This window comes from Saccoglossus kowalevskii, chromosome 20 (assembly GCF_978046115.1).
Source record: "Saccoglossus kowalevskii chromosome 20, keSacKowa6.1, whole genome shotgun sequence".
Lineage (NCBI taxonomy): Eukaryota > Metazoa > Hemichordata > Enteropneusta > Harrimaniidae > Saccoglossus > Saccoglossus kowalevskii.
The window spans coordinates 15,706,160-15,730,037 of NC_140660.1; the positions used below are offsets into that span (position 1 = coordinate 15,706,160).

Genomic DNA, 23,878 nt, shown 5'->3' on the forward strand with positions numbered 1-23,878 from the left:
AAATTTTTCAGAGAATACTTTTCATTCAACAAGTGTTTTTCAAATGAATCACTCAAACACAATTTGAAGATACCCTGGATGTTGAACTTTGCAAATACCGTAATAGGTTTTGGAGAAATTTATGGCCGTCAAAATGCACACAAGCTGTAATATGATTCAATAATTAGATTAGGACTTTAATACTTACCTAGGTTTGTAAATTTCCGATGCAGGAAGGAAAGAATTTTTACCAATGAATCCGTCTGAAGTCGTCCACTTAGAGCAAACATGCCATAATTGGTGATTCAATGAAAATTATAGATACAGGGCACACCACGAAAAAAGGTGTATTTTGTAAAGTTTTTGAATGTCATTCCCTGTTTGCACTTTTCTATTGGTAACACGTTATGCTATTATTATTATTTAGGATATGTCATTTTAATAGTGACCAACATTTTGTTTAGAAAAAAATCACTGTGAAATATTAAAAAAAAGATTAGTTTGGGCTAACTAATATAGACTAAAAAGGTGAAATTAAAAGCTGTTCAATTAACCTGCCCTCTGGCTAGAAAAAATCTCAACTGGTCTATGATTTATTCCCACTCATGGCTGTAAGAAGTATGAATCTGTTAAAAGAAGTTAGCATAAATTGTTAGCTTAAAGACCCATATCTAGCAGCCTGGCTGTAAATTAATCCCTTAGTTTTGGTTGTTTCCATAAGATTCCTGATAGTCTATTATAGTCATGCATTTAATTTTGGAAATCATTGAAGACAGTGCACTTCTTGTAGAGCAAGTCGTATATGTGAATAGCTATGGTGTAATTCACTACTGCTACCGGGTAGTGGTCATTTTGACCTCACGTGGACGCCCTGACACAGCAACTCTTGGAAAACATCCTACAATGGTGCTGGTGTGGTAGTGTGGTAGACTGCTGGCAAAACTCTTTCAATTTAATTCTATTTGATGAATATTTTGGTAATTAACTTCCATGGATAATTTTCAGATCCACAACTTTTTTTAATTTATCAAAATTTGTTTTTATTTATTTAATTTTTTTATATGTAGTTACAAAATAGCTTCTCTCCCTCAATAAATCTAGTACATGCATGTGAGTTGATATACTACACTGGTACCAACAACATACTCACATTATTGGCAGCATTCACATTGGCACCTTTAGCTAATAACAATTCAACCATAGATGTGTATCCTTCCTGTGCAGCAAAATGTAATGGAGTGTCCTGGTCCTGGAAAAGAAATGAAAACATTACTTTGATCAGTATAATGCAATCTATGATGGAATACCCTGGGATAAAATATTTGGAATTTTAGTGATGTTAACTGACTGGATACACTGATAAAATAATGTTGAATACAAATAATGGTAAACATTAAAGGAGAAGACCAGAAAACAACAAAATGCTCCCAGGTGAAAGAGCATTATTTTGTTTACCTCTTTTAAGGACTCATAAAATTAAATAAACACAAGCAAAGAAAATAAACAAATTAAAGTAGAAAAAAATAATGAAAAAAATAATTTGGATTGCTTTTCAGATTTGTGTTGGTGAATATTTGGTTTACCAATGCATGTACATGACCTTAACTTGAGGTCGCTGACTTTATTTTTCAGTTTTTCTTCTGTTGTTTTGAAACAGTTATTTATGTATTTTGCTATTTGTATTATTGTTTTCTCATCTTTATTATTCAAAACATATTTTAGTTTTTCTTTATATTTTGCTAAATGTGGGGGTGATAACTGCTGGTAAAGTTTTTTTTATTTCTTCTGCCTAAAGATCACACGTTAACAAAAAATATGTTCTTCGTCCCCTATGGTGTTCACTCACAAAATAGCCATTTTCTGTCAGCTATATCTGTGTTATATCTCTCAGTCTCTATTTGTAGTCTGTGAGCACTAATCCTCAATTTTATCATTGTTGACCTGTGATGGGTATTACTGTAATGACTATATGGTATGTGTAAGTAGTTTTCAAAACCATGATCTGTTTTCAATTCTCTGTAAGTGCACAATTTATTATTGTGATTTTTCCCCTTTGTTATCATTTTCCAAAAATTAGTTTACAATTTTTTTCAAATTTGTTCTGATATTATTTTATCTATAATTACACTGTTCACGTTTTGCATTTTTTCTTCATGCCACAAATGGTCTATATCTAGATCTTTAAGGATAAGTTTTGAACCGGATCGGAGACCCAGTTGTAGATGCCAGAGTTGTCTGTTTCTAAGCTGAGACTGTATGCTTCATATACATTACCCATGAATTTGCAGGCATTTTGTTTATTCTAGACCAGTATTTGATCATCTGTTTTATACCTGCTGTAATTAAATAAGTCAATTTGCTTTTAACTTTGTGCAGATATTTGCAATATTTCCATTGTAAGTGTTCCATTGGTGACATGATATTCATATCAAACATTTTAAGGTGTGTTTTATAGGTATATATGTATCTGAGAATAATACCTTGTTTCATCCTGAAGCATGATTTCATAGCTCTATTTTTAAGATCTTCTTGTGCCAAGTCAAATTTACAATTTGTTTTATAATTTAAGTGCAGGTTGACACTTTTTAATTCAACACCATCTATGAGAAAATTGTTAACGTGTTTGTTGAATACCATGGTTTTTGATTAATTTATATCAATGCTTAATTTTCATTTTTTTGGAGTAAATTTGAAGACTACTTAGTGCATTCTGCAAACCTGAATTGCTTTCTTATAGTAGAATTAAGTCATCTTCATATAGTAAACATGGCAGTGTATTATTTCACAAAGATGGCGGATTATCCCCCCTGTTTATATGTCTTTTAATATCATCATATATTAAATAACAGTTGACTTAGGCCATTCCCTTGCCTCATGCCTCTTTCTACTAGAAATGTTTTTCTTATAAAGCCTTTTTTTGTTTTTATGAATGCAAGTGAATTTTGGTAGAAAAATGTCCCTGAGCTAATTTTTATCACTCAAACTAGAATGCTTGTTTGTGGTAATGGACAATGATAACTCTGATATCTATCATTTCTGTCATCAGCCATGATCTTGACAACAACTAGCCCTGATCATTCGGTCTCCGCAGTCCATCGCCTTTGAAGGTGGTCGAGTATAAACTGCGTAGTCATAACAACAAACTGAACGAGGCATACAATTACTCCTGGTACTAGCTTGTAGCAGTTTCTATTGCCCCCTGGTCTTATTGCACCCGGGGGGCAATATTACCTAGGTCCTATTGCACCCCGAATAAATGTGTATTACATGTAAAAACTATACATTTTGTTATAAACTCAATAGCATTTTTGAAAAGGAAAGCTGACAATCCCTGGGACAAGATCACAAAAATTTAAAAAGCGAGGCTTATGTATATGCTTGATGTGGCTTAAATTGTCATTTAATATCTCAACTTGGTAAAATGTACATGATCATTTTGTATTACCATGTATTGTAACCCAATCATATAATTATTTTCAAATAAAAACCCAGAAACAGTATTGCAAAGTAATCTGTGGGGCGCACTAGAAACTAGCTAGGATTTATTGCACCCCAGTTAGCATATATCAGTTTTTATATCATACAAAATATTTGTAGACTTTTGTCAAGTAATCTGAGGGGTGCAGTAGAAACTAGCTAGGATCTATTGCACCCAGTTAGCATTTCCCAATTTTATATCATACAAAATATTTGTAGACTTTTGTCAAGTAATCTGAGAGGTGCAGTAGAAACTAGCTAGGATCTATTGCACCCCAGTTAGCATATACCAATTTTATATCATACAAAATATTTGTAGACTTTTGTCAAGTAATCTGAGAGGTGCAGTAGAAACTAGCTAGGATCTATTGCACCCCAGTTAGCATATAACAATTTTATATCATAAAAAATATTTGTAGACTATTGTCAAGTAATCTGAGGGATGCAGTAGAACCTTGTGGCTGCTCTCATGAATTGCTTAAGGCATCTATGAAAGACATTTGAGTTGCCTCCAGTCAAATAAACAAATTGAAGTGACGTCGGCCATTTTGAACCAATCCAATCCAATGGAATAATTGTAAGTGCATGTGTATCAGATGCACACATACACACCCAACCCACCACAAACCACAATTACACTGGTAGGTCTTGTATAAAATGGGCATTTAAATATTGAAGTTACTATAAACTAATTTTATTTGAAATATTTATATTTTATTCATGCACAGCAGCAGCAAGCTCTAGTATGAACTTTCTTGTGAAAATAATCTCAGAATATACATTCTGCATCTTGTAAATTTTCTGTACACAGTATATACGGTCCAAACAGAGGACAAACATAGCTGGTTGTGTAACTCCACAAATAAACAAATATACGGTACATACAGCTGAGCAGAGGTCATAAAATAGAATGTTACACTTGGGGGGGGGAAGCAATGAGTACAGGCTCAAACTGACAAATTAAATCACAGACAAACACAATATCATCAATATTGTCCGACACAACATTTGTAATATATAATGGTAATAGTATGTTAGGAAGGTAATTTTAATACAACTACCTCTCAAAACAGCAGAACGTCAATTTACTTCTTTGAACATTTTTGCAGCTATTAAATAATATAAAATAATCAAAGTACATGTATGACATTTTAAATTTTTAAAGGGGGACAATAAAACCAGGGGAGGCAATAACACCTAGTTAGTATTGCCCCCGGGGTGCAATAAGAACTAGGTGTTACTGCAGGGGGTGCAATAGGGACTAGGTACTATTCAAGGGGTGCAGTAATAAGGGGGTGCAGTAAGATCTAGTACACTAGAACACACAGGCGAGAATGAAATCTAACTTGTCATTTCATAGGTAACATACCATAACAATGAATTGGCAAACAAGTAGATAAAGTCCAGTCTGACAAAATTCACGGCAAGGTATTTATAATACAAGTCATTGTCAATGACAAGTTTCTGTCCGGTTTTTAGTGACTGTTTTAGTGCCAAATAATTATTTACACTAAATGTGACATGATTCAAAGTGGGGCCAGTTTATTTGACATGTGTGATTCCTTCATTTATTCTGTCCATACCATTCATCTGATTCTGAAACATGAAATTAATTCTGAAATATGATTCCGGACTGACGCACGGACGGATGGACGCACAGACAGATGGACGAACTGTCGGTCGGAAGACATGTATCCTAACATGTATAATTTATGTACCAAATTTGAATGAAAACTGAAGATGGCTGCCAGTCGGCCATTTTGAATCGACTCGTTAAACCACTGTGTGTGCATATGTCCTACATAGGCACATGCAAAGATTAAATGGAATCGGCCCAAAGGATTCTGAAATGTGGTTCCGGACGGACGCACGGACGGAGACTGAATTATAGGTCCCCCGAACAGGAACTACCGGTAAAAATCATCCAAATGTATTTTGTATCAGACTGCTATGCTATATAGTTTGAAAGTGATACAGCAGAAACTATAGGAAGACGTTTTGCCCCAATAGTACCAATTTTAGCATTTTTGTGGTCATAATTCAACCAGTAGTCGTTTAGCAACCAAGCACAACTGCATTACTACAATTTTGGTAAATGATAACAAGCGACATAATGGTCAAAATAGCTCCTGGTGTCCTACAAGAACATTGTGGTAGCCAAGTCGAGCAATGCACCCATAAGATTTCTTGAAAAACTGCCAACTCAACTTGATACCAAGTATCAAAGCAATTGAGCTGGTGGTTCAATAAAAATAGCTTTTTTTTAAAGATGACAAAAATAGAGAATTGAAGATATCGTCATGAAATGAACACAGAGACCACCCAAGGTACCAACATACTATGTATCAAAGCAATTGAGCTGGTAGTTTTCAAGAATTAGGAAATGCAATTGTTGACTCACGATGGACGGATTTTGAGAGGGGTAGTCAGACCAGGGATTTTTTTTAATATTAGTACTCATTCCATTTATTTATGTATTTCCAACTTTTTCATAAATTGTTGCCTTTGGGATCCATTCATGATTTTTGTTTTAGGTTGAAAAAGTATTTTTGATATAATATCCGTATCCTAAAATACAGCCAAAATCTAGGTGACAATGTACTTTAACTGAATGAGCTGATTATATTGCTGTTCTATTGACAGTGATATTTACATATTCACAAAACCAGTGCAATTCATGTCAGATGAACTTTGACCCCTCCATATTCTTATTAAGCTACTAAATTTTACTGTAACACAAAATCCATCCAATGATACCACATTAGTCCACACAGCTGGTACCAAATCTGTCAAAAATTGGACATGGACTCATGGATTAATTGTTTATACAATGTCGTACAAAGTTGTGGCCTTTATGCTTAATTTATTTCATGATGCAAAATTCATATGCACTAATGAATGGAACTAATGGTATATTTTAATGTAATTTTATAAAAAAAAATAATTTTAATTTGTCATCTCCCTTCTAAAATCTAATGGTCCATCCATAATCATGTTAGTTCAATCATGAGACATGGCAGGATTTCCCGTTACAATATATGCCAGTCAATGTGACCTAGTTCCCAACCTTATGCCAGGTGTGGAGGTATGGGAGCAATAACGATATTTTTATATTTGTTCAATATGTTCCACTTGTGGCAGAGCTTATGAATGTTAGCAGTGTGTTTCCCAAACTTTCTGAATGAAAAAATCAAATATACAATTTTGGACTCTAATGGGAGGACCATTATGAACTCTGGGGATGACAGAATTGAAATAAAAAAAATGAAAATAACAGAAAAAAATCTGCATGTCTATTTTGTAGAAACAAATTATAAAAGATTAGAATTCATTAGTGAAAAAGGAAAAAAATATATTGCATAGTTTTTTTTCTGCCATGCCCCCCAGAATTACTTATGGTTCACCCCCAAGTATCGTTTTCTTCAGAGCCAGACGAACATTATTGCCGAGATTATGAATATTATGAGAGATAACAGCTCAAAAAGAACGCATAACATTGCCACTATGTGCAGTCTGTAGTCACTGCAAGACAGCGTGGCAACCAACGATGGTTCCCACAAACCTGAATCTACAATAAGGAATTACCAATTCGAAACTTAGGGGGTTACAAATTTTTGTGCATACTAATATTTTATTCCTACATTTCCCCCATTTTTTCACTTTAGTATGCAGTAAAATTTGCACATATTTTTCTCTTCATCCACAGAAATGCTGTGTGTACAAAATCAGGAAGTAAAAGTGGAATTTGTAGTTTACAGATAACCCATGCACAGAAAAAGTATATTAATTTTGAAATTTACTGAGATGTATGTTATGAAATTACACATATGTTTTATTAAAGTCCCTGGCATAATCACGACCACCCCCACCTAATACAAAGTACCAAACATGGAATAGGATATCACATGTAGACTTGATGAGAAAACAGTTAGCAACATATTCACATTCAGAAACAGACAATGCAGACCAATGCTTGGTAAAAAAATGAGCATCTGTTGAATGCTTGTGACAACACCAAGACACATGTCATTTTTTTAAAATTCTAAACAAATTTGAGTAAATAATCTACTAACTTGACTCTCAAAACAGGTGTTTCTCAGAACCACAAGCTCTAGTCAAGAGTCATGGGTCTAATTTATGTAAATTAAGTAATAAATATGCACATATTTCAACTGAGATCCAACAGGTGGGCTATCCCAGTCTCACATATGCTGCTTAATCCAGAGCAAAGTTTCATGAAAATCTGATGTGGTTCATGAGGTATCAGTGTAAAATGTGGAAATTGACCGATTATTATGCAAATTAGGTAATTAATATGCACATAGGTCAACCCAAAACTGAGGTCTTCAAGTAATCCCGGAGCATCTATGTAAATAATTTCATTGAAATTTGATGAGCGATTCTGATTATAACCATGGTACAGACGCATGCAAATAAAGTACTGCACACTGCCAAGTATTAAGTCATAACAGGTCTCTCAGACAGGGGATTGAATCTTACCCACTGCACACATCACCCCATCCCATTCATGTTATTTAAACGATAAAGAAGGATATATGGTGGCAAGATAATGTGGGAGAAGAAGTCAAACACATTATTGCATCTAGAACCATCTTCAAATCCAATATGACACTGTGCGAGATTCAGAAACAAACCACATAACCTTGTATACACACATACATATACCACATATATTTTAATACACATGAAAATAAATAGTATTACAAAGTACAGTTTAATGATTGAAAAAAAACAGCTCACAGAATATTGCCAGGATAAACTTAAAATAGTTACATATGTTAATGGATTCTACGTTAAATACAGAGTTGAAATAATTTGTATGTCTATCACAGCAAGAAATGTACACTTTATAATTGAGATGCACTATAGGAATGCTGCTATGTTGTTATTAAGGTGGTGATAACTTGATATTTTCATTGAGGTACAAAGTTATATTCGTTCAAGCATCAGTGATATGCTTCTGAAAGTCTCTCTTGTGCTTGAAACAGTGTTTGGTAGTCCAACAACAAATTTCATGCACTTCTCTTGTACTGAAAAATAAAGAAGTTGAAACAAGTCAAAACAACGTCCCGTGTTCCAATATTAAATGTGGAGTAAATTCGTCACCCAGTGTGTCAGAGAAAAGACACTTTAGAATTAAACCAAACGGCCATCATCAAATCACAAGTCATGCTATAAAGTAAACTGAAACAGTAATCTATTTTCAATCGAATTTTCACATTATGGCAAAGTATGTAACTTAATAATAATAAATTTATTGAATCCTGAGAAATACTTTCCATTGGTTAACAGCAATAAAATGTTAGTGATAATATTATGTTAGTGCATATGTGACGTTTGAACAGCGTTTATTAAAATAATGGCCATCAGTCGGCCACTTTCCAATCTGAAAATCACAATCATTAATAATGCGCACAGCCCCTGTTCTATATTTAATGCCAATGTACTCCATTATGAAAAATAAATACTGTGACTAGTGCATTGTTACCTATTGGTACATGCACCATAGTCTATTCCAAAGCCTTTGCCTCACATGAATTTGAGTGACAGAATAGTGACTGTATTCTGACTCACCCTTAAATTTTCATTAATGGTAGTCAAACATGAACAACAAATAATATTCTGGTTATGTTTCACTGTGTTGTTAAAATATATGCATAGGAACTGTAATTTCATTACATTGGGATCAACCATTAAATGACACATTCATATGTCAAGGCTGTTGAAACAGTTGAATTTTGAGTGACAATATCTAGTACTCTAGAAATATGGTCTGAATTGAACATACATATGTAATATGAATTATAAATATTAATGTAATACTGATCAATTTTTGCTTGCTATAATAATAATAATAATAATAATAATAATAATCGTTTTTTTATTTATTTGTTAAAGTTAAATTCATCTTGGGTAAAAAAGTAATAAATAAGTAGTTCTAACAAAAAGAAAAAAAAATATAATGAGCCATGTGCTTATGCATATTAATGAGGTTACATGATCATATATGGTAATATCTTATGTTAGTTGCTTCTTTTATTTGATGTCTCCATTATGGCACTGGTTGCATGTTCCGTTCTGCAACAGTGTTACAGATATAACGATTATGCATCTTAATGAGCTCACATGACCATATATGGTCATCTGTTATTTTAATCAAATCTCTTGTTCAATGTTGTCATAATAACACAGGATTCATCTTCCTAACTGCAACAGTGTTTGAGAAATGACAGTTATGCATATTAATGAGCTCACATGACCATATATAGTCATCTGTTATTTTAATCAAATCTCTTGTTCAACGTTGTCAAAATAACACGGGATTCATCTTCCTAACTACAACAGTGCTTGAGTTATAACAGTTATGCATATTAATGGGGTTAGAAGCCCCCACCCCATGGGTGCCCAGCCACATGGCCTAGCAATGTGCTATTGGGGCAAAATGATGCATCTGATGACACAAATGCACATACAAAATTTGAAAGTAATCGGACTAATACAAAACATGTAGCTGCATAATTTATATTTTCACAAAATCCAAGATGGCGGCCAAACCATGTGACTGATCAAAATAATATTATTTTTTTCATATGGAACTGTAGACAGGGATGGTAAATATGAAAACATCCAGTAGATCCGCTGAAGCACCTTTAAGAAACAAATGCCTAAACTATTGGTCAGTTTTTTGTAAAATCTAAGATGGCCGCCAAACCGCGTGACTTATCGAAAATATATTATTTTTCTCATATGTAGCAATGTTCAGGCATGATATATTCGAAATCAGTAGTTAATTGGTTGAATCACCTCTGAGAAACAAATGCTCAAACTTTTGGTCAATTTTGCCTAAAATCCAAGATGGCAGCCAAACCACGTGACTGATCTGAATTCTTTTTAAGGTTTCTGAAAAGGTCCGATATAGAGATGCCATGCAGCAAAACTGAAGATAATCCCTCGAGTGTGGCATGAGTAAAAAACTACTTCCTGTTTAGAAGGAATCCAAAATGGCGACCAAACCATGTGACCAATCATAACAATTTTCTCAAACATAAATGTGCTTCATATATAGAGCTAAGTACTAAATATCATAGCATTTTACCGAGTAAAAGAAGATGATTTTTAAGTGTTTTTTGTCATTTTTAGGAAAAACAAAATGGCAGGAAAAGTCACGTGACAGCTAAAGTTTTTATTTCTGATATTTATTACACATGAGTTGTACTATATACCATAAAAAATCTAGATGCCTAGACCCTCAGAAAGTGGTCAAACATCCACTTCCGGTTTTATTTCAATCAAATATGGCTGCCAAACTAATTGACCAATCAAAATTAGAGAATTTTCAGACCATTCTGTTCAGCGGTTTTCTCAAACGGCTTGACAAAAAAAGTTACGGAAGAAAGAAAGAAAAAACGGATAATAATAGGGGCCTCGCCCTTAGGGCTTGGGGCTTGGGCCCCTAACTAAACAATAAACCTATTCATGTACACTACAATAGCAGAACCAAGACCCAATCAACTATAAAAACACGTCTTAGTTACATAGGCCAACAAGTCATTGTTAATGACACAGTCCCCGTCCCAAATTTTGTGATCTGACATCAATTTGATGCTGATGAAATCATTGAGATTAGATTGAAACCACTAATAGGAGATGGATTTGTAAAAAATTATGATTTTAGTGCTTTTATACAAGAATTGGACATTGGGCAGTCATATTGAATCAAATTACAAAAAAACAAGTGGCGTATACAACAGATTGTTTATTTACATCAAAACACGTGTTCCGTGTAGTAGTAATATGGCCAAAAATAAAAACAGCCGTTATTTGGCCATCTTTGATCTGATTATGAAACACACTGATATGTATGATGCATGTGCCAAATACGAATGAAAATGATACATAAATTGTGGAAATATAGTAGTAAGGCCAAAAAGTCAGATTGCTGTCAATCGGCCATCCTTGACCAGATTTTGAAACAAATTGTTATGGACATGCATCCTAACATGTATAAAGTACATGTATGTGCTAAATTTGAATGAAAACTGACAGAGCACTTCCAAGATACCGCATAAAAAAAACAAGATGCCTGCCAGTCAACCATCTTTGATCCAATTGCGACTATAACAATAACCTAACATGTATAATCTATGTACCAAATTTGAATGACAACTGACAAAGCATGTCCAAAATACAACATTTTCAAAAAACAAGATGGCTGCCAGTCGGCCATTTTGAATCGAATCGCTAAACCACTGCATTTGCATATGTCCCACATAAGGTACTAGGCACATGCAAAGAATGAACGGAATCAGTCCACAGGATTCTGAAATATTACTATTGACAGACTGATGCACGAACGGACGGACGGACAGACGAACAGACTCAGGAACTCACCAATGGTCGGGCACATGTATCCTAACATGTATGATCGATGTACTAAATTTGAATGAAAACTGGCAAAGCATGTCCAAAATACAACATTTTCAAAAAACAAGATGGCTGCCAGTCGGCCATCTTTGATCCAATTGTGAAATAAATCGTCAGGGACATGTATCCTAACATGTATAATCTATGTACCAAATTTGAATGAAAACTGACAAAGCATGTCCAAAATACAACATTTTCAAAAAACAAGATGTCTGCCAGTCAGCCATTTTGAATCGAATCGCTAAACCACTGCATGTACATATGTCCCAGATAAAGTACTAGGCACATGCAAAGAATAAACGGAATCGGTCCAAGGGATTCTGAGATATGACTCCGGACGGACAGACGGACGGACGGACGGACGGAGACCAAATTATAAGTCCCCGTTTTCGAACTTTGTCCGAACGGGGACTAAAAAAAGCCACCATTGCATGTGGAAGTGTTGATGGGTTTAGGAGCAGACATGCTATCAAGGCTTGACAAGCGGGAGAACCAAATTGAACAAGTCATTGAAAATGACACGATCCCCATTGAATTTTTGAAAGTTCTCTTTGTGCTCGTCATATTTAAGCGGAGGGGTTGTTGCGAGCATGTCCTTGAAACTTGAGTTCCAAGTGGCATATACAACAGATTGTTTATTTACAACAAAACACGTATTCCGTGTAGTAGTAATATGGCCAAAAAAAAAAACAGCCGTTATTCGACCATCTTTGATCTGATTATGAAACACACTGATATGTATGATGTATGTGCCAAATACGAATGAAAATGGTACATAAATTGTGGAACTATAGTAGTAAGGCCAAAAAGTCAGATGGCTGTTAATCGGCTATCCTTGCCCAGATTTTGAAACAAATTGTCATGGACATGCATCCTAACATGTATAAAGTACATGTGCTAAATTTGAATGAAAACTGACAGAGCACGTCCAAGATACCGCATAAAAAAAAACAAGATGCCTGCCAGTCGACTATCTTTGATCCAATTGCGAAATAAATCGTCATGAACATGTATCCTAACATGTATAATCTATGTACCAAGTTTGAATGACAACTGACAAAGCATGTCCAAAATACAACATTTTCAAAAAACAAGATGGCTGCCAGTCGGCCATTTTGAATCGAATCGCTAAACCACTGCATGTGCATATGTCCCACATAAGGTACTAGGCACATGCAAAGAATGAACGGAATCGATCCACAGGATTCTGAAATATGACTCTGGACAGACTGACGCACGAACGAACGGACACACGGATGGACGGACAGATTCAGGAACTCACGGACGGTCGGGACATGTTTCCTAACATGTATGATCTATGTACTAAATTTTGAATGAAAACTGACAAAGCAAATCCAAAATACGACATTTTCAAAAAACAAGATGGCTGCCAGTCAGCCATCTTTGATCCAATTGTGAAATAAATCGTCATGGACATGTATCCTAACATGTCTAATCTATGTACCAAGTTTGAATGAAAACTGACAAAGCATGTCCAAAATACAACATTTTCAAAAAACAAGATGGCTGCCAGACAGCCATTTTGAATCGAATCGTTAAACCACTGCATGTGCATATGTCCCACATAAAGTACTAGGCACATACGAAGAATGAACGGAATCAGTCCACAGGATTCTGAAATATTACTATTGACAGACTGATGCACGAATGGACGGACGGACGGACAGACTCAGGAACTCACCGATGGTTGGGCACATGTATCCTAACATGTATGATCGAAGGGAATCGGTCCAAGGGATTCTGAGATATGACTCCGGACGGACACATGGACGGACGGAGACCGAATTATAAGTCCCCGTTTTCAGACTTCGTCCGAACGGGGACTAATAAAATCAATGAAAACACCTACTTATGAAGGTGAATGATAGAAAGATAAACGATGAGATCACTTAGAGAGGATAATAAACAGTTGAAATAAAAAAAGAAAATGTGGACAACGTGAGAGAAATGAGCTCACAACCAATCAAATGCACCAGCTTTCAGAGGAAATTCTGAGCCAGTGGTAGCCAAGACAATGTGGTACGGAGATAAAGAAAAAGTTAAGAAATAATAGAAAATTATGGAATATTGTAAATGCATTTCTTATTCACTTAATTTTATTTTTGCTGATAAGTAAAATTTGCTAAATTACATGTGAACATGTGAAATAACAATAGAACTCATTGATTCACTGACAAATCATGGCTCAAGTGGTTAGAGTGGTTAAATAAACTGACAATTTTGATTTATATCTTTGTAGTTGAAACATGGTTGGTTACCTTTCTTTGGTATACTGCATTTAATTCTGTCATTGAATGGGTAGAGCATGTTAGCAGAGTTGGTGGTGCAGTGTCGGTATTTATTAACAAATCAATGAAAATAACCTATGGTACTTTTTCACAGTGATTTTTTATGAGCTAAACACCGGTCATCCCAATAAAAAGAGTGGACTAAAATTCAACCATGACAAGAACAAAATAATTAACTGGTACATTACTCAAAATAGAAAGAGAAAGAGAAAGATATATAGACCCTGTCATATATACCTGAAAAGGTGTGAAAAACGCAAAGGGCAAATGCAAAGTGCTGACCGCACTTTTAGTAAAATGCCCTGTGAAAAATTTTCATGACCGACCTCCATGACATAGAAAATAGTCTGTCAAAAACAAAGACTACGAACCATCAACAGAATAAAAATCAGGAGATGCCCGACTTACAAAATCACCGGACAAACAAAGTGCTGAGTGCACTTTCAGAAAGTGACTAAGTGTGAACGACAACATATATTTAGTGCTGACGTAGACTATAAGCGGTAAAACATCCACTGACATAAAAATAAACAACTACAGTTGAAGTCCAATCACAGACCGTGGACGCATGTACAACGTAGACGCTTCTTTACTACTAGCAATGGCCGTCACCGAACTAACGCAATATTGACGCAAACTCTGATACGACTTATTATGAACTGACCTTTCTTGTGTCTGCACCCATGTAAAGTATTTCCGAGCTCTATTTTACAATGCAATGCCAGTAGATGAAGAGGAAAACATGCGAACAACTAGATAGACATAAAATTAAGTCACCACAATTTTAAATTATATTTTGTTCATGGTTGTTGTGACTACAAAATGTTGACAGATTGTTGTTACAGTAGTAGCTCTGTTGCTCTCTTAACACTGACTTTTAGCTTTTTTTACGTTCTCTTGGTCGTATTTTGTATGTACCAGTCAGACACTGACAGCAAGTACATGTAAGTAAACAGCCTGGCATAGTCAACATGGGACTCTGAATCACAGGAAGGCTCTGAAGGTAGCGTCACTACACGGCATAAATGAACGAAATTTAAATTACAATGTCATGCTTCCAAAAAATCTGATATTTATGCTGGTACTGGCTACGATATACCGTAAGTGAAAATAATATACCTAATAACCGCTGTTAATCCAAGAACACAAAACAAATAACTGTCAACAGTCAACAGTCAACAAAACAAAACAAAACACTGGCGAGTGTAGTGACTTCAGTGTAGTCCAATCAATAAGAGAAAGATACTATGAACTTCATGGTAAAAGAAAAATATAAAATCAAAGAAAGCTTAGAAAGAACTCCTGTGTTTTTTATTTAAGGGCAGCTGGTAGTTTTTAAATGATTTTTTGATGGCATTGAAACAGGTATAGATGTACCTTGTTATTATTTGTTACATTAAAACCAAATTATTAGTATTTGTGTTGTTGCAAAGTATTGAATTTCAGTTCTCTCATTTTCATAACTTTTGCATTCAAGTAAGAAGTGCATTTCGGCAACAAGCAGTGCACTTTCTGCCACTGCAAGGTATTTTTTTGTATCGTCCTTTCTCTATTTCTTAATTTCCCAATTATACTCTATGTGTTGCATTCCTTACTGTAGTTATCCAAGTTTTATACTGGCAATTTTTCTTTAGCAGTCTATATGTGTGCAGCTTATTCTTTTGGTTTGTTTTTATTAGCATGCATTTGTTGACTCTTGTTTTCAAATATATTTTTTGAGTTTAATGAAAATTATGTTGATTAGATTGGTGTTACAATTTGGAGCATTATTTCCTCATGACTTATCATATTCTTATCCTTATTCTAAATAGTGCAAATAATTTTTGGTACCAGATACCAAATTAAGTATGCTATTACCATTCATCTCTATGCCGAGTCTGTATGCTTCATGGACTAGTGTATTTTCATTCTTTGTTTCATTACTGTACTGTATGTTGGTCCTCTCATCTATGAGGGTCCCGTCTTTTCATGGTCCATTTTTGGTACCACATGTTCTAGTAGCGAATTATGGGCGTCTATAGTAAAAGGACAAGTCAAGATCAACAATATAATGCTCCAAGATGAAAGAGCACCACAAATGTTGCAGAATGCAATTTACAGTGGATATGATTTCAACTTTACCCACAATTCATTGCTGGAGAAACAAGATGGTGGACTACATAATATAGTGATAAAAAGTTGAATATCTAGAGAATGGAAAGTGGTGTAAAAAAATGTAAATTACATTTCTTACACATGTCTAGACTTTTCCTTTAAATAAAAAGACAGGCTTTTCTAAACTTGTAATTTGTGTTTTGGCCTAGTTATCTGACAAGAATAGGAAGTAGACGACAAGACTTTTTTGTTAGCGTGGGGGCAAACAGAGGTGCCAATCCGAAAATTCATGTGATTTTGCCCTGATATTTTTCACGTCAGTCTGCCCCTGCTTTCAATTTTGTCACCAGCTTGTATGATTTGTGGTCAGTGTTTTTGATTGACTATTTTTTCATGGCAGCAAGACATGACCATGAAAGATAGCAGACCTACTACCTTCCATGCTTGAATTGCATGTTTTTGTGATGCTTTTTTTCATGTGAGTGAGCCTGATTTTAATTATTTTAATTTTGTCATCAGCTCGTTGACTCGTAGACACTGCTTTTGATCAGTAATTTTTCAAGTCAGCCATCTCATGATTTTTTTTCTGTTGATGGTTTGTAGTTTGTATTTTTGACAGACTATTTTCAAAGTCATTGAAATTTGTTTACTGTCTATCTTCTATTGTATTAGCACATCTGCACTGTGGTTTATCCATCCACCCTCTATCCTTTTCTAAAAATGTGCTCCACACTTTGCATTGTCAGGTGTTTCAAACAAAGTGAGTGCATATCATGAATCATATGTGGAATTTGCCATATATTATTCTGAGCCATAATCGAATGATTTCTGTAAGTGTTTGGTCAAAATATGTCAGAGATACAGCACTGGAACAGCTATTTTATATTCAATCTTGAACAATGACATGCAACAATGTCTTTATCACTATGTTCAAGGTACATCCCAATTTTTAAATAAAATATGTCAACAATGACATTGATCCAGTTCAGGAATGTTTGATTTTTTATATTTTGACATTACAATCACTATGATTTGGCCATCTTGTGTTTGTACATATGTGTGCTATGATGTATGTGTAACATTTGAATGTGATTGGTTGAGGCATGTCAGAGATACAGAAAAAAGATAGATGTGAAATTACAAGCCCCATTTTCAAACTACATCCAATCAGGAATTAAAAATAGGATATCACCTGACCTAGCTGATACATTTTAGATGCAAATTATTTTGGCTGGACAGCAATTAATTATTTTTAGGTGTATATATATCCCCACATAAATAATCAACAAGCAGCCTAACGGCTGAGATAGCTCCGCTGTTAGCAATGCACATTTCAATTAAAGAACTGAAGACATCATTAGAAAATGAACAATATGAATAGTATCAAAGCAATTGGACTTAAAGTTTTTAACAAGAAGTCGAAAATATCACTTTTTACCAAAAATTACAAAAATATTCACCAAAATTAGAGAACTGAAGATATCATCACAAAATAAACAAATCTGAGAAAGGTCTACATGTAGTATCTATATATGTAATATCAAAGCAATTGAACTATTGGTTTTTAACAAGAAGTCGAAAATCTCACTTTTTACCAAAAATTACAAAAATATTCACCAAAATTAGAGAATTGAAGATATCATCACAAAACGAACAAATCTGAGAGAGGTCCACATGTAGTACCTATATATGTAATATCAAAGCAATCGGACTTACAGTTTTCAACAAGAAGTCGAAAATATCACTTTTTACCAAAAATGACAAAAATATTCACCAAAATTAGAGAACTGAAGATATCATCACAAAATAAACAAATCTGAGAAAGGTCTACATGTAGTATCTATATATGTAATATCAAAGCAATTGAACTATTGGTTTTTAACAAGAAGTCGAAAATATCACTTTTTACCAAAAATTACAAAAATATTCACCAAAATTAGAGAATTGAAGATATCATCACAAAATGAACAAATCTGAGAGAGGTTCACATGTAGTACCTATATATGTAATATCAAAGCAATCGGTCTTGCGGTTTTTAACAAGAAGTCGAAAATATCACTTTTTACCAAAAATGACAAAAATATTCACCAAAATTAGAGAATTGAAGATATCATCACGAAATGAACAAATCTGAGAGAGGTCCACATGTAGTACCTATATATGTAGTATCAAAGCAATTGGACTTGCGGTTTTAAACAAGAAGTCGAAAATATCACTTTTTACCAAAAATGACAAAAATATTCACCAAAATTAGAGAATTAAAGATATCATTACAAAATGAACAAATCTGAGAAAGGTCCACATGTAGTACCTATATATGTAATATCACAGCATTCGCACTTGCGGTTTTTAACAAGAAGTCGAAAATATCACTCAATACCAAAAATGACAAAAATATTCACCAAAATTAGAGAATTTAAAATATCAACATGAAATGAACAAATCTAAGAGAGGTCTACCCAAGGTACATATACACCAAGTATCAAAGCATTCAGGCTTGTAGTTTTCAAGAAGAAGTCGAAAAAGTAAAACATTGACACGGACGACGGACGACGGACGACAACGACGGACGACGGCGGACGACGACGATGGACAATCACTCATATGATAAGCTCCGCTCGACAAAGTCGACAGCGGAGCTAAAAATTTACACCATTGAAACTAATGGCATCAACACCTTAAAAGTATCAGTACTAACAAATAAGAATGTAATTATGGTGTGTAAATAGAACCATAATTAAAAAAACAAGAAATTAAAATTTAAAATATGAGCATTTAAATGAGAAATTAAATTTAAAATACAAGTATATATTTGGGCAATGTTTGGTTCCAGTGATCTCCCAAAATATAACCTATTATCCAAACAATCAACCCGGGCGATTTTTAAGGTAAATGTTAATAAATGTTCACCATTCATTTATCATATTTGATATCAACTTCTCATATTTTAAATTTAAATTTTTAAATTTAAATGTTTACAATTTTTTCCTGGTCCTAATGACACACCACAATGTAACAGTCACACATGTTACTCATGGAAGATCTAAACACGCTTGCTTACAGCACTGTTAGACATAGAAGAAGAACTGTCAAAACATCAAGAAAACCCATTAGATACAGAAATAAGGATTACGAAAACAACACCGACTCAGACAAAAAAAATCAGATAATATGGTCACTGAATCACCACCACCAACGACATTGTAATAGAAAGTCATATCAAACACTTCACACCCAGAAAACCATCAACGCATTTCAAAGATGACACACTTCTACAAAGAATTGGAAATGAAGGATTGATTCCAACACCAAAAAAAACTGATTGACACCAACAACAAGTGCCTATGTTCACAGCAATAGACAGTAAAATCTCAGAAGGTCTCAGCCAAATCCTTGCTAGAGTAGGCTCCATCAATGATGTCAATAATAAAGCACTATGTGCAAGTATTACTAAAGGAGCTTAAAATAAAAGATAAAGATATACAAGAAATAAAGTTCTACATGAAAAAAGAGGAACTTATAGAAAGAATGCAAGTAAACATGAATGGTAAGATTGTTGATAATAATACAATGACAATCAAACTAGCACAGATGGATACCCAATGGCGTACAACATCTAATTATTCATTAAGAACAGTCTTGCCAAGAATAAGATGGTTCTGAAATATAGTGGTGTGCAGCAATATCTAATCTGAAACAAGCAGTATTGAATAATGAATACCACCAGACACCGACAGACAAACACTCAAATAATAAGCTCCACTCTACAAAGTCAACAGCGTAGCTAAAATAATGATGGTCATTGTGTTACATTGTTTTCAATACAAGTCTACAATGAAGTATACAACTTATGTAAAATATATGAAAACATCAAACATGCACTGCATATTAAACGACAACCATCCTGTAACTAAACAGAATAGTTGACATTATACTCACAATTATGAACTCATTTTGAAGACTGCATGATGGAGGCTGTGACTTTGTTCTCATAGATACACGTGAAACATGTATGTGGTAGGACAGCTTGGAATGCTGCACAAAGCCATCCATTTTGTGATAGCATGCCACCATACTTTAGAGTCAGGAAATCTAAATTTAATGCAGAGAAAAAAAAAACAATTATGAAATATATGTAGATCTCAAGCAATCAATACTTTAATAAATAAAGCCATATGTACACTGTGTCACACTCATTGCTCAAAATTGGAGAGATGTGCTCCCTGTTCACATCACTCGATCTTCTCTAGTTGCTCACATAACAGTAACTGGAAATGGGATGGGACCAGGAATATCACTTTTATCCGATAGTTTCAGAGCAAACAGACCAAAATGACACAGTGACAAAGCGCTGACCACAGGTGCACAGTTAGAAAATAACAATTAAAATTTAATTCAAACTTAAAAATAGTATACCATAGTTGCTCTATTAGTAGTGCAATCAATGCACATGCGTAAGTTTAGATATTTTAAGTAATATTTTAATAATTCAGTATAACAACTGATTTTGTATTTATATATACACTTCTAGTGGAGATGCGCTTCTAATAGAGCAAATATACAGTATAGTAAATATAAGGTTATAATTATCAAGAAAAATAAAATAATGCACATGACTACTTAGTCTCACATATAGCATGGGCCAACAGAAAACAAAATTTCTTCATTCTATCATACATGTACATTTGTATATTTGGCTGCACTTTATGCAACATTGGAAAAAAGTGTGAAGCACTGTTTTCAAGATGATGTGCACAGTGACAAGAAGTAAGATTTGTTTTGCCTAACCAAGTCAATTTTAAATGGCTCACAATATTTGTAATTTCACTGAATTCCTCGCCATAAATACAATCAGCTGATAAATCCTTACTTCTAAACCGTATTGAAGTTGAGAAGTCTGCCCAAAGTACATATACACCAAGTATCAAAGCAATAAGGCTTAAAAAAGAAGCTGAAAAAGTAAAAAAAATTATGGGACTGACAAAGTCAACAGTGGAACTAAAAATAAACAAGTGACTGTGTGCAAGTCTAAAATTACTATAATTAAGTACATTTGCAACAAACAGACGACTTATAATTAATTAACTGGAAATGGTTGCCTGACAACAAATATTCCTATTTCATGGCATGTATGAATTAATACATTGGAATTGCCGGTAAGTACACTTATATTAAATAGAGCAATCAGCAAAATTCAAGTTTTTATGACTGGAGGTGAGCTGGCAAAATCTTTATGAGGTTACAAATAATGTTCTACAAACTTTTCCTAAAACACAGTAAATATTATTAACAAGTTTACTAGTGATTACAGAATTTAGATAGGAGCATTATAATAAGCATATATTAAATATCTAAAAACAATAATAAGAATTAAATCATCTATTGTATGGATCACTGTAAAATTTTCACTGATTCATCCCTACATCAAAAATAAAAGTGGAAATTAGGTATTTTTCAGTAATTGTGTCAAATCTGTTTTCAGTATAAATTGGGTTAATTGCTACACATATAAAGCCTTGCCTGTTCAGTATTCTCTATTGTAGCACCCTCTAGCTATTAGATTCATTGTATAGCGCCACCTAGTGGCAGCAGATTCTCAGTCTACTTCAGTTTTTGTTCCCCTGGCTGTTTGACATCTTTATTTTTTACAGTTATTGCTTTGTTCCAGATATGCAGGACAATCCAATTACTAATGAATCATCAAGTAGTCACTGGAATGTTCAATAATATTTTGAAAAAATAATTAATATTTAACCAATGACGGTCTAAACTGAAGCTGATTTTCTTCTTGGATTATGCCGCCACACACCCTCTAAAAAAATTAGGTGTCACTTGATAATACATTGCAACTAATAAAAAAACAAGACATGTGACAGTCTATCACATGTGTCATACTTACCAGACTTTCAAATACACTGACTTGGCACAATTTGGATTCAATGTAGAGACCTCAACATTAGTGATCATAATCAATGAAAACGCACACACAATTCCAATTCCCATGTCAGTACGCATACCACTTGCAACCATGGGTGTACACGTCTTACTCTTCCTTCGCTTCTGATTTCCATGATTTGGAATGATGTTATGCATGTCCCTATAAGTACGGTACATGTTACACAATCAGCATGGTCATTATGATTCAAAGTATGTGGTATTACAGCAATATGTGTCACTGTATTAGAGACGCCAAGACTAGACATTTAGCAACCACTCATTCCAAAAGAAAGCACAAGTAAACAAGCAAATTGCACCACCTATGGTCATTTAACTAGTTTAACTTTGAATGCCACAATTGAGACAACATTTTAAATACAAAAAGCAAATGCAATGTTAACCAAGAATTCTAACAATGAAACAAAATTTGTATTGATATGGAAAACCAGATTGAGCAGTAACGTTTAATTTTAAATTACTTTGACAACATAGAATAAATTTTGATTTGCACATAAACAGAAAATGAAAAAAAGAAAAGCATAAAAAGTCAAATAAATATTAAAACAGTCAAAAGCATTACATATTATTTTATAGTTATTTTTGTTAGGTTTCTTTAACATAAATTGCTTGGTGAATACTATGTATTCAACATGTATTGGTGTTGTTCCAAATCTTTTTGTTTTAAATTAATCACTCTAAAATCAATTAAGATATCTCAAATTTTGACAATGCAAATGCCCTTCAATGGTCATATGGGATCAATTTAAGTTTGCTGGATTTTCATTTATAATAAACTTTCAAATGTCCAATATCACTAGTTTTGTTAATATGTGAATGATTATAATAAACACCCATTAGTTGAATAACCCATAAGATGCTACCATGACTTTGTGATATTCCGGTAATGTTGTAATTTACAAACATCAACAAAATATAGAACTTCCATGTCTAAGGTGGAACACATCACTTTTGTTGAGGCCTGCATTTCTTATTTACTCTGTAGGGGGCAGTAAAACCACAAAGAGCCATGAAATCGATGGGTGGTGGTAATACATGATTGAATACCCCAGGTTCCGTTGTCTGTTTCTCCACTTCGCTACCAAAAATAGTGAAGTGGAGAAACAGACTGGATTGGAAGCTGGGGCATTGATTGTAGTTCTGGAAAGAGATTATGACAGTATCCATACCTTGGTTTAATTAGTGTTATACGTATGCCACCCTTCCATTCTACTAAAGTGTTACAAGCAATCTTTTATCACTGACACATTGTATCTCTAGTACTCCCAACAACACCAGTCTTTCCTGGGACCTCTGCAAAGAAACAGAACACATATGCACGTAGTCATTGAGATTCATCATGCCTCACCACATAAAAGATGCAAACAAACTTGTATGAATCAATATTCAGATTAAGACCTCGATACTTACCCTAAGGTTTGTGAATTTCCTCCGCATGCAAGAAAGAATTTCGGCTGATGAATACGTCTGAAATTGACCACTCAGTGCAAACACGCAATCTAGTAAGACGTCTTTTGCAATAAAAGTTTTATAATCACAGTCCATCTTGACACTTTCCTATCGTTAACACGTTAATTATTATATCATGTGAGACTGAAATCAACTACGAAATGTAAACA

General features: G+C 34.1%; 1 protein-coding gene and 1 long non-coding RNA gene across 2 annotated transcripts in view; both read right to left on the reverse strand.

Moving 5' to 3' along the window:
• Positions 1-920: 920 nt before the first annotated feature.
• Positions 921-23,878, reverse strand: part of LOC102807364 (uncharacterized) — a 101,223-nt gene continuing 78,265 nt past the window's right edge. Inside the window, exon 15 of the mRNA XM_085494339.1 lies at positions 921-1,228. Within this exon, the coding sequence (XP_085350465.1) occupies positions 1,103-1,228 (126 nt within the window). The 3' untranslated portion in view covers positions 921-1,102. The remainder of the gene's footprint in view (positions 1,229-23,878) is intronic.
• On the reverse strand, positions 8,138-23,691 carry LOC146730052 (uncharacterized). The gene is made up of 4 exons (XR_014927863.1): positions 23,429-23,691; positions 22,204-22,401; positions 20,244-20,396; positions 8,138-8,507 (listed from the first exon to the last, which is right to left on the reverse strand). It is a non-coding gene; the product is annotated as an uncharacterized LOC146730052 (long non-coding RNA).